At 40.5% G+C, this 16,687-nt stretch overlaps 1 protein-coding gene across 3 annotated transcripts in view; it reads right to left on the reverse strand.

The window, feature by feature from the left end:
- Positions 1–5,746: 5,746 nt before the first annotated feature.
- The window catches only part of EEFSEC (eukaryotic elongation factor, selenocysteine-tRNA specific), a 119,713-nt gene continuing 108,772 nt past the window's right edge, over positions 5,747–16,687 (reverse strand). For 2 of the 3 annotated variants that reach the window (XM_086755546.1, XM_086755544.1), the window contains exon 7: positions 5,747–6,471. In XM_086755546.1, coding sequence (XP_086611672.1) covers positions 6,287–6,471 — 185 coding nt within the window. In that variant the 3' untranslated portion in view covers positions 5,747–6,286. The remainder of the gene's footprint in view (positions 6,472–16,687) is intronic. The other variant, XM_086755545.1, reaches the window with a different exon arrangement.

Below are 16,687 nucleotides of genomic sequence, written 5' to 3' on the forward strand. Positions count from 1 at the left end.
GGCAAAAATCAGATGATGCTAAGCTTAGAATTGGCAGTTACAACTCAGGAAAGAGATTTTTGAGTATTCAACTCTACAATCATTGGCTCTGTATGCAGTGACAACCGAGAAGTCAATCACCAGAAGGGATGCTGTTAGCAAGACAGAAATCTTTCCTGTGCTACAATATAAAAATGGGTACTTTATGCGTTCTGCAGTAATAAGAAAGGATGGGAAGTTACAGAATACACATAGGCAACGAAAACATCTCAGATGTCTAATTTTTTTTTTTGGAGTTTTTTTGGTTATTTCTGATTACCACACTGTAAGCAACTTTTCCTTCTTACAGTGATTATCTCTAGATATTATGTTTCTAATGTCCTCATAGACAATATGATGCACATTCTGCAGAGAAGAAATCACCTACATTAATGCGGGTGAGCACCCATGTGGATAATCTTTTAGTAACCTGGCAGTGCCTAGAAGAGCTTCTAAAAGACCTTGATCTTTCCAGGTAACAAAACAGTATTCTCACAAAGGGTGCAGAGTTCAATTTAGCTTTGGTTAAAGCGAGGTTTAAGAAAGAAACATAGATGATTGTTGCTTGCTTTAGTTAAAAGGAAGAAATTTAGGCAAAAATACTGCGTGGAGTCTAAGTTTCAGCTTATCCTTATGAAATGCTGTTTTGGGTATGAATTCACCATGAGGGCATGGATTACTCCTAATTGTCAGACTGAAGTCATAGGCACTAAAATATCAGTTTTCACAGACAAGTAGAGTATAAAAGAACTGGTTCCTACATGTCTGAATGGGGGCCACATACAGCCCAATAAAAGCAACTTTGCAGTCCAAGGAGGATGGAGTCTGATTGACATGAATGACGCCCTTGAGAAATTGAAGAATGACGAACCAAAACAAAGACTGCATGACTTCCAATCAAAAGAGAAGAAACTGATCTAAACAGAACCTTCTAGAGCTAATGAACAGTCTAGATTACTTATGATCCTTTTCAGAAATCAGATCAGTTTAGCCAAAATGCCAACATAATGGTGCTAAGCAGGCACCTCAGTCACTACCAGGGGTTGTTTAGTTTAGCAGCTCTTGATTCAGACCTCAAATTACCTTCTGGTTAAGAAACATGAACTAGAACAGGCAGGACTGTCAAGGACTCGATAGTCAAAAAGATGGTCATGTTTTAAAGAATGAGCCTTGGAGTGCAGGGTAGGGCTCATATTTACCAAAGATCTTGCAGGGTTTTTCTGATTCTGTTTGATGAGTTCCTTTCGCAGTTGATCCTGAGCATAAGCTTCAAAAGTAAAATAATTATGAGATTCCCTCTCCTGTTATTTATTAGGAAAGAAATAAACACATCAGAAATGTGTGGTGCTGAGACAGAGGTCCCTTAGAACATTCATCTCTGACAAGCAACAGTCACCTTGAAGGGGAGAAAAAAAAGATAGGAGTCTTGCACACTGATTATACCATCCTGGAAAAGCACTCATACCAGACACAAATAAAGAACCATAATGCTTACTAAGGAATGGAAAATCCATTCTAGCCTTATCTCTAAAAGTCCACTAGCAACTGGAACTAAGAACAGTGCTGCAATGCACAGCAGCAGATGCTGGAGAGACTCCATATTCTGGCATTGGCAACAGGAAATAAGTAGACCCACTGCGCTCTTTCTCCTCTTACGTAGTGTGTATGATGGAGCTACAATCCTATCAAATTACACTTTTAATCGATTTTTGTACAGAATAGTAGGGGAATTTGTGGGGAATCCCAGAAAACTACTCCCCTTTCTCCAATATCTTGCTTAAACACAACCTCCCCAAACCCTTGAATTCCTTCTGGATGCCCATCACCTTGCAAGCCTGGCCTCACCGCAGACTGCAATCATACAGATGTTCTCCCCCTCCCAGGCTCAGCAGGTTAGGCTCCCTGTGCTAGGCTTTATCTTAAAATTATTCTACTTACACACTCAGTAGGTTCATTTAAAACTGATGTGTTTGTAAATAAAGAGCATTTCAGCTCGCTGTGGATATTAAAGAAAGAGGGAAAACACAAAGAGTTTTTTAAACTGTTAATAACTAGGACTCCTCTGCTGCCTTTCATCTTTCATTTCACAAGATCCCAGAGCGCTTCACAGATATAATACAGAGCTGCTCTCCCAGCAGTGAGGTGCAGCCGGTCCTGGGGTGGAACATGGCTGCTGTAGGACATCACTGCATCTCCTCATCATCTCCTCATCGCGCTGGGCTCTCACTTTTGCTCTGCCACCCCGTGGCTGTTCAACAACACAGCTCCAAGAAGCAGGAGAAGTGTCTACTGCCCAGAAAGAGATGTCTGGTGGACATCAAGAACTCTGCCAGTGTGGATGGCTCATTTTTCCATACTTAGGTACTTGCCACGAATGAACACAACTGGTAGGATGTGAGGAAAAGAGCTATTTTCAACTGAGCCAGAAGCACACCCAGAACGGACACTGGTGCTTCAGGGCTTGGTCAACAGATTGGAGTTAATGGCTCTGCCCCAGTCATTAAATACTCTGCAGTTTTTAACAGAAAACGTTATTTGAGAGATGGGTTGCAAGCTTGATTCAAAAGCTGCATTATTAATGCCAGCGCACACCACATTTTTAGGTGGGTAGATTCAGTTTTGATTCCAAGTAAAGGATGCCACCTACTGAATCCTTGCTACCATGATTGCATGCTTCGACCCTCATGGCTCAAAGACCTTTGGCAGGATCACAAGCCAGACTGCAGGTCCAGAATAAATTCCAAGGAAAAGCTGAAAACAGGCTTGGAAAAACAAAGCTTTTCTCACTGCTACACTCTCCCCACAAGCGAAAGATTACTCACTGAACATCTGCACAGCCATAATAATTTCTAGTTTTGCAACACTGACAACCTTAGCGGTATTAAAAAAAACCTCCTTACATCTTTATTCCATTTTGGATTCATTAAAACACAGTCTGACAATATATGCTAGTCAGGACATTCTGCAACATTTGACCTCTGTTCCCAGTTGCCGTGCTTAACTTCCCAGCTTAATGACACAGAGTCAGTAGATCACAATATGACCCTGTTAATATTTTTTTAATGCCATTTTTACAAATTACAGCATAATGCACTGATTACGAGGATGAAAGGAAAGTCTCTACGTCTGTCTGGAAACCAAATAAAAGAATGTTTGAACATCTGTTCATCCTACAAATGTCTTTAAAAGCTTTGATTTTCCCCATAATCATTTTGTTCCACCATTTCACCCTTTTTTGAATGTGTATCCAACAGCCTCAGGACAGCAGCCAGAGATCTGCAGTAATAGCACATTATAATCAAAGTTCTTGTGCATACTTAAGTTCTCCTTTTGGAATCAAAAATGGGGAAAAACTAAACCCCCAGTCTTCAATAGATACCTCTCCAGGTGTCTGTCCTACACAAGCCTTTGCTGGGGGAGTAAAGTGAAAAGAGCAGGCTTTGCGAAAGGGCCTTTACACAGAGGATTACAAAGGATAAGGACAGGATATCGCGGGGGGTGAAGGGACTCACGTGAGGCGTGGCACGCGTGCCTCTGCACAGCCTGCTCCTGCAGGGTCAGCAGCAGCTGTCCACGGGACCTCTGCCCAAGTCACAGCCTAAGAGCTTGAACGCAGGTAATTACTCACCACACACAGGGCTGATGCAAGCTGCAACACAAGAGCCTTCCCCAGCATGCAGGGCCCCAACACCTGCTGTAGGAGCCCTGCCAGCACCTGGATTTACATCTCCTGCTCCAGAGGAAAGAGGAGAGCCAGGGAGAAGCAGTAAGCAAAGGTAAGGAAACAGGAGCACTAGGGAGGAGGTTAGGTCTTGGACTGAGAGGATGGAAGATAGATACCGGCTGAGTGCAGTAGTCTGGAAATGAGACAGAAGATGGAGGGAAATTAAAAAAAAAAGTATATCACAGGAGAGCAGACAAGAAAGGGATGGGGGTACAACTCTGGAAGCTGTTGCTGCTCCCTCTCTTGGTGTACCCCAAGCAAATAAACCGTGACAATCTTCACACAAGACTCTTTAGTCAAGCTGAAGGCTGTAGAGCTCTGCAAGTATTCAGGAGTAACGAGTTTTCAAATGGATCAAGTTCCATAATTGACTCACTGATCCTGCTATAGACAGTCCACAGCGTAGAGGGGAAAACATTAATCAGACAGTGCATTACACAGCCTCCTCTCCAGAACTATTAAAAAATGCCTTACAAATGAGAAAGAAAAACCTGTTAAGTGCAAGGCTAACAACTCTGGAGCAGCCAACAATATCCTAGAGCAGGACACTTCTTGTGATGACTGCCTGTTTCTTTCCAAAACTCCAACTGGAGTTGGCAGTATTTAGTGACTCATTTAAAATTTGGCAAGGACATTAGAATTATATAGATAAAAATGTAAGTTTCCTAATAATTTACTTTTTTTTAAATGAGAGAATATTTAACCAATAATTCTTAGACTAACCTGGGATGGTAACAATGGCATTCCTTCCATGTCATCTGTTTCTCTAGCTTCCATCACTGCAGTAACTTAAGCAGAGGTAACAGTGCAGGGTACAAAACAGGATTTGATTAAGACTTAAAAGAAAGATAACATAATAAACTTTCCAAAGACTACTTTTGGGGGTGTCTGGGAAGAGGAAAGAAATGAGAAAGGAAAGGTAACAGGGGTGTGAAATGCTTTTTTTCATTACAGAAGGATACATTTTCTAGCAAGGCTGGCAGCACAAGTCACATTAAGCCACAGCTGAAGTTGCCTGCCTAATTCCTCCAGGATCACACTGAAAGCATACCCCATAATCTTAAGGGATGTGCTAAAGCTCTGCTGGGACTCACTCAGCAGAAACTGTTTGGGATTATTCCACAAAGCACTAATTCTGTTCTGATTTAAAGGGGCATCATCAACCTAGTTTAGACACCAGACTTGCCGTGTCTCACGACTGTTCAGCTGTAAATATCCTCTCAATAGATGATATTTTTGCCATTTGTGTCCACTTTGGTTCCCTGGAAATTAAAAGGAAAAGAAAGACTGAAAAACCCCAGGAACATGTTAAGTGTGATAGACTCATGCCCATCAATGGAACGTTATTAATAATATAATCGAGTGTAGCAATCTATTACAGTTATTTACTTCCATGCACAACTAATGCACTTACATTGTACACGTGGCCATTTCCTATGGCTGGCTTGAGCGAATGGGTCACAGGCTGCTATTTAACATCAACAAGCAAAGGCACTTGTTGTTTGAAAGCCAGGATGTAACACTTTGCATGCTCCAAAACCCAAGTCCGATTTCTGTTTCAGACTGCAGCTCTCAGACCTGTAGAATTACTGTTAGTTTGCATGTTAAGGTGTCCTCTGCTTTGTAAGTAACAAAGAAAGGATATTACCAGTGCTCTCCTTTTTATGAGCCTAGGACATGAAATTGAGAGGAAGAACTAAAGCAGCCATGAAATCCCTATTAAACAACTAATGGTTTCTAAAGCATCTTGGAGATACTCATTTTACAAGGCTTATGCTGCAATCTTCTATCATTATTTTAATGAAATAAAGCCCTTCACTATTTCCAGAGGCAACTTTTTCTTTCACACACAAAAGACATTTTGGTTATAAAAAAAAACCCCAAACAATACAATTCTGGAGTAGGATTCACTGCAGAACAGGCAGGAAACTCAGAAATCTTTACAAAATATCACTGAAGATAGGTTCTGAACCTTTGGAACAGCAAACAGAACAATCAAGACTCTCAGTTACACGCATCATTATGTTTAATATGAAAAACATATCTAGATATTAATCATATTTATAAAAAAGATCCATACCATCTCCCATATAGCATCTTACATCACTGCAGCTGAAGGAATGCAAACCACTCATTTTAGATTTCACCTATTATATTGTGTGTTTTCTGTCCCCCACTTTCCTCAGGGAAGCAAACCTAGACTAACCAGCTTCACTTTGTGGGCTGCATGAAATTCACATCTTGTCTGTATTTAGGTTAATATTGGTGGCAAACTTAAATCAAGAGAAACAATTCTCCAGAAAAAACACTGCTATTAGAATGCACACTCGGATGTGCCCATCCAGCAGGTGACATTCTCCGAGAGGCTGTAAAGATTCACATTGCAAAGATGACAAAATAAGCAGATTCTAACAGAACAAAACCAGATCACAGAAATTTTGGAAGGGACACACAGTCGCAGGAGTTTCCAGGCTCTGTCTGTGAGGAAGGAACAGGTCTCATTTCAGAGTCTGGTCTTCCAGGTGCAGAGACCTCTCTGCTTTCTCAGGACTGAATCATTTTCTTCTGCGTGTCAAAGACGTATCTTTTAAAGAGAAGGGAGATGGTCACAGGTTGGGCTGAATCATTCTTGCTGATTTCATCCTCTTTGGTTGCATCCCCCTTCCCTGCCTTAGATTTCTTCTTGGAAGCAACAGTAAGAAGCATCTTGGTATCTGGCTTCAGCCCATCTGTAAAAAAACAAGGACATGCATGACAAAACTGCTTAACACTACATTTCAGTATAACCGGTAAAACGGAATGGGCTAAAAATGAATTTGCTTCTGAAATCAACTAAAGAAAATAAGAAAGTAAATCAAATGCATTAGGAAAGTCACATTTCTGCATCACAGTTCCGAAATGTGGTAATTCACAGGAAAAACAAGAGAAGTCTTCAAATGTAGTTCACAGAAGTGACACTCCAAATCCAGTGGGGTATCCTGGCTGTATCTTTCTACGGTTTTTGAAGTATTAAATATAGGCAAAAATTTAAACAAGCCAGACCAACCCACCTGGGTTCCAGGCCTTTTATTTAGCAGCCCTTTCCTATTATTTACACACATTTCCCAAAGTTTCTGCTCATTACTAAGAATATTTACAGAAATACAAGCCATGGGTGAAAAACAACTGGTAAAATACTGAAATTATATAGCATCCTAAGAGTCAGAAGGTTCTTTAACATCTTTAGTCATTTAGTCCTTCCCAGAACTGTCACAAGCACAGTGCTTAGGTTTTAACAAATTCTACAGTTTTGTGTTTGTTCAGTGAAAACACGACATTTGTTAAGGGTTACAACTGTCACTTCTTAGGGGAACTTGAATTAACCTGTGTAGGATTCTGAGCATCTAACTTAAGTCCTTCTACAGACATTTGTGCCAAACAAAAATATTTGTCCTTTTCTTCCTAATCCAAGGGTTTAGCACACTTTCCTATTTTCTTTTAACTTGACGCATTGATAACATTTTAGATAAGAAATGCAAGAAAGCAAAGTCCAAAGAAACGCTATAAAACAAGAAAGATGCAGCTCCTAAAAAGCCACTCCTGAATAATTGCTTTCTTAAAGCAGAAGACAGCAAACTTCTTGGAAGCTTATTCAGCACCACTCGAATCCACTGCAATGTGGTTCGCAGGCATTTAGCCAAATTCAGTTCAGGTATTTTTAACCTGTGGTGTCACATAACCTTATCTCAAACACTTAATCAGCTTCTCTCCCCTCATACTGAAATTCAGATGCGGATTCTCATATCACAGCCTAACAAAAACACTGAGATGCTTATGATTCACTGGAGACAGGAGGTCTACAAGCACAGGTGATTTGCTCCAGCGCGGACACGTCCAGAGGCACTTACAGCTGATTGCAGGGGGACGCAGCACCAGAGCCCAGCTTCTCGTCTTGCTGCGTCAGGTAGCAAATTGTTCCAGGCAGCGTCCCCACCACGGGGGCAAAGGGAAGGGAGGAAACGTTGAAGCAAAACCAGGAAACTGCCAATTTGCCATGTCATAACCAGGGGTTACGAAACAGCCCTAACACCCTGAACAGGGACACACAGCCACAGGGAGATTTTTGGAGAAAGAGGGGTCTTGCTTTTTTTAAAAAAAAAAAAAACCAAACAAAAAAACCAACAAACACCAGAGCACAGGAGAGGAGTTACATATGTAACTACACCAGCTACAATTTACACCAAGGTTGCAATATCAAGCAGAATCAACTTTGCGTAGTTCTGCAAGAGCTTGTATTTCGCAGACAAGGCGGTAGCTGTTTTCTCTTTTCAGACTGAAGAACAAAATTAAAAGCAATGATCATTTCATCGTGAAAATAATTTCGACTTTTTTCCTTGATGGCTGAGAAGTCTGATAATGACTATCTTTGCACATGCATTGTTCAATGAATCAAACTAGGTAATACAGGGTGGCCTGACCACATATTTAGTATATGGGTTTATTACATTGTACAGTTACGTTCAATGCAGCTGTTTCGATTTTTTAATTAGATGCTTTCACATAAATCCTATTAACATAATTAGCCTTACAATCACTCCATCTTCATTATGAAAAATAATTTATCATTACATGAAAAGCAACTTATTTCCTATTTGGAAAGCTCCAAGAACATCTTTCATGCTGATAATAAAAAAAAAAATAGCAACAGTCAGAAAAGAAGAAAACAAAATAAAAACAGCAAAAAGAGGGATCTCGTAGTCCTGCTCTCTACCTTTGCAGGATTTAGTTCACATTGTATATTTTCTACTGTTTTGACCAACCTAATTGTTAGTGCCCCTAGACAGAGTTTCCTCTACTTTCCTTGGAAGACCATTTATTTTTTGGACAAAGAAACATTTCAGTTTCCTTTCTAGTTGTTTTCCCTTTCTGGGTTTTATCACTATTACTAATGTTGCTATTACTGGCACATTACTGTTTAAGAAAGATGTTTAACTAAATCCTTTCAGAAAGACACACTTTAAATTAATTAAAGCAAACAAATCCTAAACCACTTCTATTTATGTTAGTAGGCTTCGCGAGACCGATTTCCAAAAAATGCTAATTAGCGGAAAGGAGAGAGGAAGGGAGGAGATGTGGCATTAAAATTGCAGCCAAAATTGTCACTTATGGGGATCTGAAGCGAGGCACCTCAGCTGCTACCACAACCCCCTTGGGTCTGCATCCCACAGGGGCGCAGGGCGGCAATACCCCCGGGCAGGTCAGCCTCTTGCCCCAAGCAAAGGAACTCCCAGCCGCGAGGATGAAACCACCACCTCGGATGAACAGAGCTTCAAAAACTGCCAGCGACACCAGTGAGCTCCTGGACTGCCCAACACATCTGAGAGCCAGTACATCATCTTAAACGTTTAAAGAAAATAATCTCATATTTGAAAAATTTAATTTTTAAGAAAAAAAAAAAAGGATACATTGCATGTGGAACTGTACTGGGGAAAATGTACTTAAAACAGCAATCTCGCCTCCTCCACCCTATCACTAACTTCCACATATGGAGAAGTAAAGATTACCTCACCTGCAGCCCTTAACACCTCTTTGGATTCAAATATAGTATTATGGGTAAGAAGTTTACAGAAGAAATGGAAGAACGTGGTAGTTCCTACTGGTGAAATGACGGGCTGGCAGCCAAAGGCAGCGCAGGTATTGTTAAATTCACAAGGTATCTAAATTACCTAATCAGATCCCACGGCCCTCATTCTGCAAACAGATTAGGTGGCTGGCATGGTACCCTAACAAATGACATTTTCTGGTTTTCTGCTCTGGTGCCAGGAGGTCTAAGGGCTGAAGAGGCTCTGTGATAGGGAGCAGCACAAAGGAGCAGGCAGGGAGAGACAGGCGGGGACGCACAATCGGGGTTTCATCTACCTCCGCGGATTTCTCGCGTTACACACAATGCATACTTTACATTTCACAAAACCAAGGAAATGAAGGGAAATATATCTGTCACCAAAGAAGACATCAGACCTTTAATAGCTGAAATGACGGATATTTTTAGATGGAGGTCTAGTTTAACTTACTTACATTAAGAGTCTAATCTCTCCTGAACAATAGCTATGTTAGCTTGAATACACAGTGAGAAATCTGTTCCATTAATTAAGTGCTGCCTGTACTTCTCGGATTTGTAGCAAACGTTAATAGATTTTTTTTTTTTCTTCCTCTGTTGGACAATTACTTTATTTTGCCAAGTTGCTAATGGATTAAATTGAAAAGGTTCGTGTGTTTAAAAAAGACTTCAGCTTCAAAGTTCTAAGAAATGCCTTGCATACAACAGTGGGAAATACCTATATATTAATATTATTAGTGGGCTGTCCTCAGAGGCACATACGATATCTGAAAGCTTAGCAAATACATTCCCACCCATCATAACCACATCAGTAACAAGCGCCCTGATAGATCTTATGTAAAATGTACTTGCAGCATCAACTAACCTAGGTTAAATATGAAAATATAGTTGTAAAATAGTTTAGTCCACTTCATTCCTTTAGTTTCAGCTACTGTTAGTAATTAACAAATAAGAATAGACTCCTAACATGAGTCTTACGATGGTCTCAAGGATGTAATCTAAACTGAGCCATTTATAAATGCAAAAAAAGGTGAATTTTAAAATTCTAATTTAAAAGCTATACCTCATCAGGAAAAATATTTTCTAAGTAAGAACAATTTCACATGCACAAAATAAAGCAGCATTTTAGATGACTTTCACAAATAAAAGCTAGCTTAGTGATTTGCAGTATCTTACACAGTTGCCTTGCAGCCTGGAGTTTTACAATTATTCATGCAAGAAATTTCCATAGAAACATGCAGATTTCAGTAACTCTGTCTGGAAATGTCACATTGTAGAACTCTGGACCTCTTCTTGTGTATAAACACAGGAACCAATTTTACTCCCCACCTCCCCCTACCCACCCCAAAGATACTCATATCTACACAAGTTTTCAGGTTTCTCTAAAGTTCCATTTTCTCCTTACGGTGCTCAGGCCTCCCTGTAACGGACTCGGCAAAGCCTCATGACGAACACTCTCCTGCTGACCCCGGCGGTCACTGCCCCAGGCCCGGGGAACAGCCTCCACACCGGACTGCTGGGGAGCGCCGGCCGCCACGCAAACCGCAACAGGCGCGTAAAGCGTATAAACGTCCATCACCAGCACAGTTTACTTTTGCTTTGTTTTTACTACTACTTCTTCAGCTAGAAAGAGGATGAAAGCTGATACAGTATCTGCTCTTCTAATTCCTTTTGCTAATCCAACAGCAGGACGAAGAGCACTGCTGTGCTTTTTCCCCATCTACATTTCTATTTCAACTGTCACCTGTAAGCTTGGATCCTTACTTTACCTTTTATGTAACTTCCCACTTCACATTCTCCTTCACTTAATATTGTCATTCCTTATCAACATCCTCTGCCATCTTTGTTGCCTTTTTTTTTTCCCCCTCATTCTTCTGCTCCCCTGCTCCTTCAAATGGTCTCCAAGGGTGGTCCCTGCTCTTTCTCCTGAAGCCCAGCTCCTTCTTCTTTGACTCCCAATCTCACTTGCTATTCTGCCCTTCAGGAGTTTTATATCTCTTTTCCCTTTTCCAACTTTATTTTTCAGATTTCTTATCTTCATATTTCTATTTCCTATTTCTACAGATTTCTTAAATATTAAGAATAGTCCTGTCTCTTTCAAAGCTGAATGGAAGATTTTAAAGGCTGAATGCCAGACACATTGTAGATGAGAAGATAATACAGTATCTCCTTGTAGCCCAGAGAAGGGAGTAATTTTAAAGCAAATTATGAACACATCATTGAAAACAGGTGTAATAATATAGGTGCAGGGCAGGCTCCTCAGCACAGCAAAGGAGAATAATTTATTTTGCTGAACTTCAACAACTCCCTTCTCACACACACACTTGTAAGAAAAGCCTACTGCTAACCGTCCCAGCTAGCACCGACAAACATGAAGGTATTTGCATGGATGATTACACAATTTTCATACAGCAATGAAAGTCACAACAGGGAAAAAAGAAATATCTTATTAAAAGATTTCAGGTCTCCTGATTCATCAGAACTTGGCTTTCAGGTCAAAATCAGAAGTTCACACTACCAACAGAAAAACTGAGCAAACACATCACACCAGCTGCCTGCAGTGCTACTTGCCATGGTTTGCTGGGTAAGCGCTGCCTCAGGATTCTTATTCCCATGCCAGGAAGAAACACAGAGGCTACACCAGTAGCTCTTACTGGAAGAGAAAATACTCCTTTTCGCACTCAATATTAAGAATCACCTAGACTTTTTGTAACCCACAGATTTTATCTCCAAACCTCCCTTTCCATTCACAAATTTGAGAGCAGAGGTTCAGTGGGAAACTGAACTTTGGTTTTGCCTTCTGTAAACAAAATATCCTATTCGCTTCCTTTGAACATGGCAGGCAGAAGACTCAATCACTTGCAATTTCTTGTTTCCTGTCAACATTCAAATGTTAAAAACTGACTGAACATCAGAGAACAAGTTAACATAGTGCATTTGATGTTGGAAATAATTTTTATCCAAGGCAAACGTAACCTTTTAGTATGATGGGCTGACATTTTTCTTTCTTCCTGAGTGAAGGAAAAAAAGAATAAAACTTGAAAGAGGCAAAGGGTTGGGGATAATCCTCCCTCACAATGGATTATTTGTAACAGCTGGTTTTCAAAATTTCAGGATTTCCTTAAAATGAACCCTCAGAGCCTGAACCTTTCATTACATAGTTAAGAAGCGTGTGCCTGCATCAACCCTCCCTGCTACCAGAGTGCAAAAGCCAGTTGATCTGAAAATAAGAAATAATTAGAACCCTAGATGGAGACATCCATGCCACAGTCTGATGCAGAGGGGCTGTGCTTGAGAGTGGACAAAGACCAGCCTCTCCCCCTGCTTACTGCAATGACAGACCACTGAAAGAAAAAACTTTTTACTAGCACTGCAGGAGTCGACATGCCAATACTTCAGCACAACACAATTCTAAACTAATTTGATTTTTTTTTCTTGCAATGGTTATGTATATTAATCTAAGATTTAAAAAAAACAAACCAACATATTTACCTATGTTCAAAGAAAGATACAAGGTTCAAATACAGTACTCTCATCCATTTCAGATTCTGATGAACTTTAAAACAAAGAATAAATCTATCACTGGTTTCCGGCAAAATTAAGAGGAGTGCCAGCGGTACAAGTGTTGGCTCTCTGAGTCCTACAATACACTAGCAAGCATACGCTTGTTCCCCACCTGTCCCAAAACACGTCAGCAGTTCTAAAAAAAAAAGTTATCATGAATCTGTGCCCTAAACTCATTAAAACCTTATGCAATTATCCCTAAAGTATCATTCTGGAGTTTTGATTCAAACAAAAAGCAGCAGGATCCCAAAAGTAGATCAATTTACCCAGCCCCTCCCTGTTACAGTTATCTCTACAATCAAAGGACAAGAATGATAGAAAGTGTAGCATCCTGTTGCTTGAACTCTTAATTAAGCTATTAGGTAGCAACTCTGCTTCTCTTCTCATTTGCTAAAGATATCCAAAATCCTACCTTTTGATTTTTTTTTTCCCCCCCAAGCTTAGGTGGTCATTTTTCTCCTTCAATATCCCAGCAAAAACACCCTGAGCTAATTAGAAAGAAAGAACATATTTGTAAGCCTTCCAAGAACAGAAGTGCTATGTTATTCTGCCCATAAACACTGTAATAGGAACATAGGATGTGTCATACCACATCTAGTAGACTGGATGAATGGTCATCTAGAAACTGCTGGTCTTATCTAACTTGGCATCCCATCTGCCTGTCATTAGTATGTGGTGCTTCAAATAGAGCGGGGATGAAAACTGTGTCCTAAGCTGACTAGAGCCTGGAATCAGGCAGGAATTCTCTACCTGACATGCAGGTCAATATGTCAACACCTACCAACCTTTCTAGCCAGAAGATTTAAGCACAATGCTCCTACAGGAGCTGATCTACTCTGCTCCTAGATGTTCATCACTATGATAACAAGCATAATATGATTACCTAGACAATTTCGATGTAATAGTTGACCAGAGATTCACTCAAGAAACAAGGGATAGCCCTTCCCCTGCTACCCTCAGGAGCTCAGGATTTGAGCTTCAATTACTTTCATAGATCAGGCAATGAATTTCACTTATGTAAATCCCTTCACAATTCTCCAGTAATTCTGTTTTGAATTTACTGCCTTTTCCCACATCTTTTGTCAGCTCTCTCAAATATTCTGCCACAGTTTCAAACTCCAGAGCAGATTCATTTTTCTCTTCTGGCTGGCACAAGATCTGCTATTATCACTTTGCCTGGCTAGTGAATATCAACAGGACTACAGCAGGGAAAGCAATCGGCCTCCAAGGAGATGGGAAAGTGGATCCCTTTCTTCCAAATGAGAATTACATTTATGCCTCAGCATAGCCTCTTTGAGCAGAAGTAGGCTGCCCCATGTCCTGACCAAATGCTGTTGTGATGGTCAGTCCACATCAGCAGAGTAATTCCAACAGTCTCAGCTTGGTGGACTCTCCTTGGAAATCCTTAACTGCTAAAAAATTTTCCCATAAATTGGGGAACAACTGCCCCATACCACATCAGAGAAGGCTGCAGTTCAGCAGTGAACTGAACTGAGTCTTCTGTATCAATCCGTTAACTTATACACGCTGTTGGACTGCAAGACATTATTGTAAGAGGTGGTACTACTGGAAATAACACTGATTTCATTATGGGCTCTTACTTTGTAGGGAAAGCGCTACTCTTCCTTGATGAGGAAGACAGAAGCTGTTTTAGTTCAAGAGGCTGACCTAGGTGAAGTTCAGGTCAAAGCTGTATTTGGAAAACTCTCACATCAAGCCGGACACAACCCTTTCAAGCTCAGTGCCAATTCCACACAATGGCTTGAACCGCGCTCTCCGGCAGTCCTTAAAGGCACATTTTGTATCTTGGCTTTTGCTGCAAGCAATCAAGAAAGAATGCAAGAAAACAAAACTGTTTCCCAAGCACTGTTTGCTGGTGCCATAATTAATATAATCAAACAATTCCACAAATTGCTTCCAATTGCTGGCGTCACTTTCATGTGCAGAGCCAGACTTTCAAAGAAGGGTCCTTCTTGTCCTACATCCTTACGCTACTAACCCTCGCTTCACACAATAGTAAACAAGACCTCGCTAAATAGTGCAGGGTAATTTGTACTGTAATAGGTCCCCAAGGCACCATGGACACAATTTGAAATGCCATCTAATTTTTCTTTTTAATTAAAAAAGCAGTTACTATATTTAAACAACAACACAAAAAAGTTCAGAGGGGACAGACTGGAGTTTCCCACAGCTCCCTGGGAGTTTTCTCAAGGTCAGGAAGGGTTTTATAGGCTCAGTTGGTACACATTTTTTTCTTTAATGAGTCTGCCATACCCTCTGCATGAAGTCAGCGTCTTGATTTTTCAGTCTGATATTTTTCATATTGCTAAATCGAGCACAGACTCCAGTACCACACCGTTATCTATCTGCTGCTGAACGGTTACCGATGCCATACTTCCCTATACATACCTTGCCTCCCCCTTTCTCTCCTCTCTTCGTCCTAAACTTGTCATCTAGAGCGAGGACACCCAGCGTACCATATTGCACCGAGCATGCACCATTCATTCAGTTTTATACTTCTCCATTTCCAGCAAGATGATCAGGACATATCTAGTTTCCCAAATTTGTGTAATATAACCACATTTTAACCTTTTTTTTTGGTAAAAATAAAATGTAATAATTGAACAACAGATACAAACGGACCACTGTCATCTGCAGCCACACAGCAGGACAGATTTCTGCACTTGGCAAATCCCCATTGTGTATCATATCATTGCTCTGCAACCATCTTATTTAAGTCGTCTACACAAACACACACACTTTAGAATGAGATTTGCAGTTTCTACAGTGAGTTTTCCAAAATGCACCCTAATACAACATATTCTTCAGCCCCAAATAACAGCTCTGAAACATAATATCAAGTGGCATACTTGAGGTCTTCATTTCTTGGCTAGTTGACCATCCTGCAGTATGACAGGTTGAGAGTACCAAACCTGACCTTGTCTTATGGGCCAACATATATTTTAGCAGCCATTACGTTGTGTCACAATCATTTTTTGGCTACGCCCTCCTAGGGCAACTCTCCTAAAGATGACAACTTCACACTTTGCACTCCTGGAATGTAACTACAACTTGTATGCTCTACACAATTTTCTGTTTCTGTATGCCAGACTAGCTTTAATACAGGTTACACGGGAAACTCCAGTACACCACAATTACTAGGTTTAAGCTACACAAAGTAAGTGTACACACAATACAATGGATTAACCTGCAGAGTTACAAGACAAACACTAAGGTAATCTTTGTCCTCAAATCCAACATTCTCCTATTAGCCTAAAGGAAAGGATTTTCAAATTAATTTCTTCATGGGTTATACATGTGCTTTCAGTGCACTAACAAGGCTGCAGTTATGCCTGACATCATACCAGCAGTTACTTGCAAACTCTGTTTTCACCTGATGGCCCCTCAAAGTCCATGCAGTCACTGAGATCGTGCCTAAGCGCTATACTCATTCTCCCAGCGCACCTACAAGGGAGGGGCAGCTCTCCTGCTGATGCTGTGCTTTTAGCCTGCGTGTTCTTCAAACTCCTAGAAGCAAGAACTGAGTGTATGGAAAATGCCTGGTGCACAACAGGAGCAACTGTGAAAAAACAATGGAACTAATAAGGACATCAAATTATTAATACAAACATACACAATGTAATTGGAAGCCTCAGAATGTAGACAGGCTCTTGTTTCAATTCAACAATAGATAAATTACAGGTAGGTCAGCACAAAACATCCAAGACCATTCAAAATAGTCAAAGACAGAACAGTGTCTTAAAACTGCAATTACTGTCACCAGT

Source organism: Chlamydotis macqueenii, chromosome 10 (genome assembly GCF_036417535.1).
Source record: "Chlamydotis macqueenii isolate bChlMac1 chromosome 10, bChlMac1.mat, whole genome shotgun sequence".
Lineage (NCBI taxonomy): Eukaryota > Metazoa > Chordata > Aves > Otidiformes > Otididae > Chlamydotis > Chlamydotis macqueenii.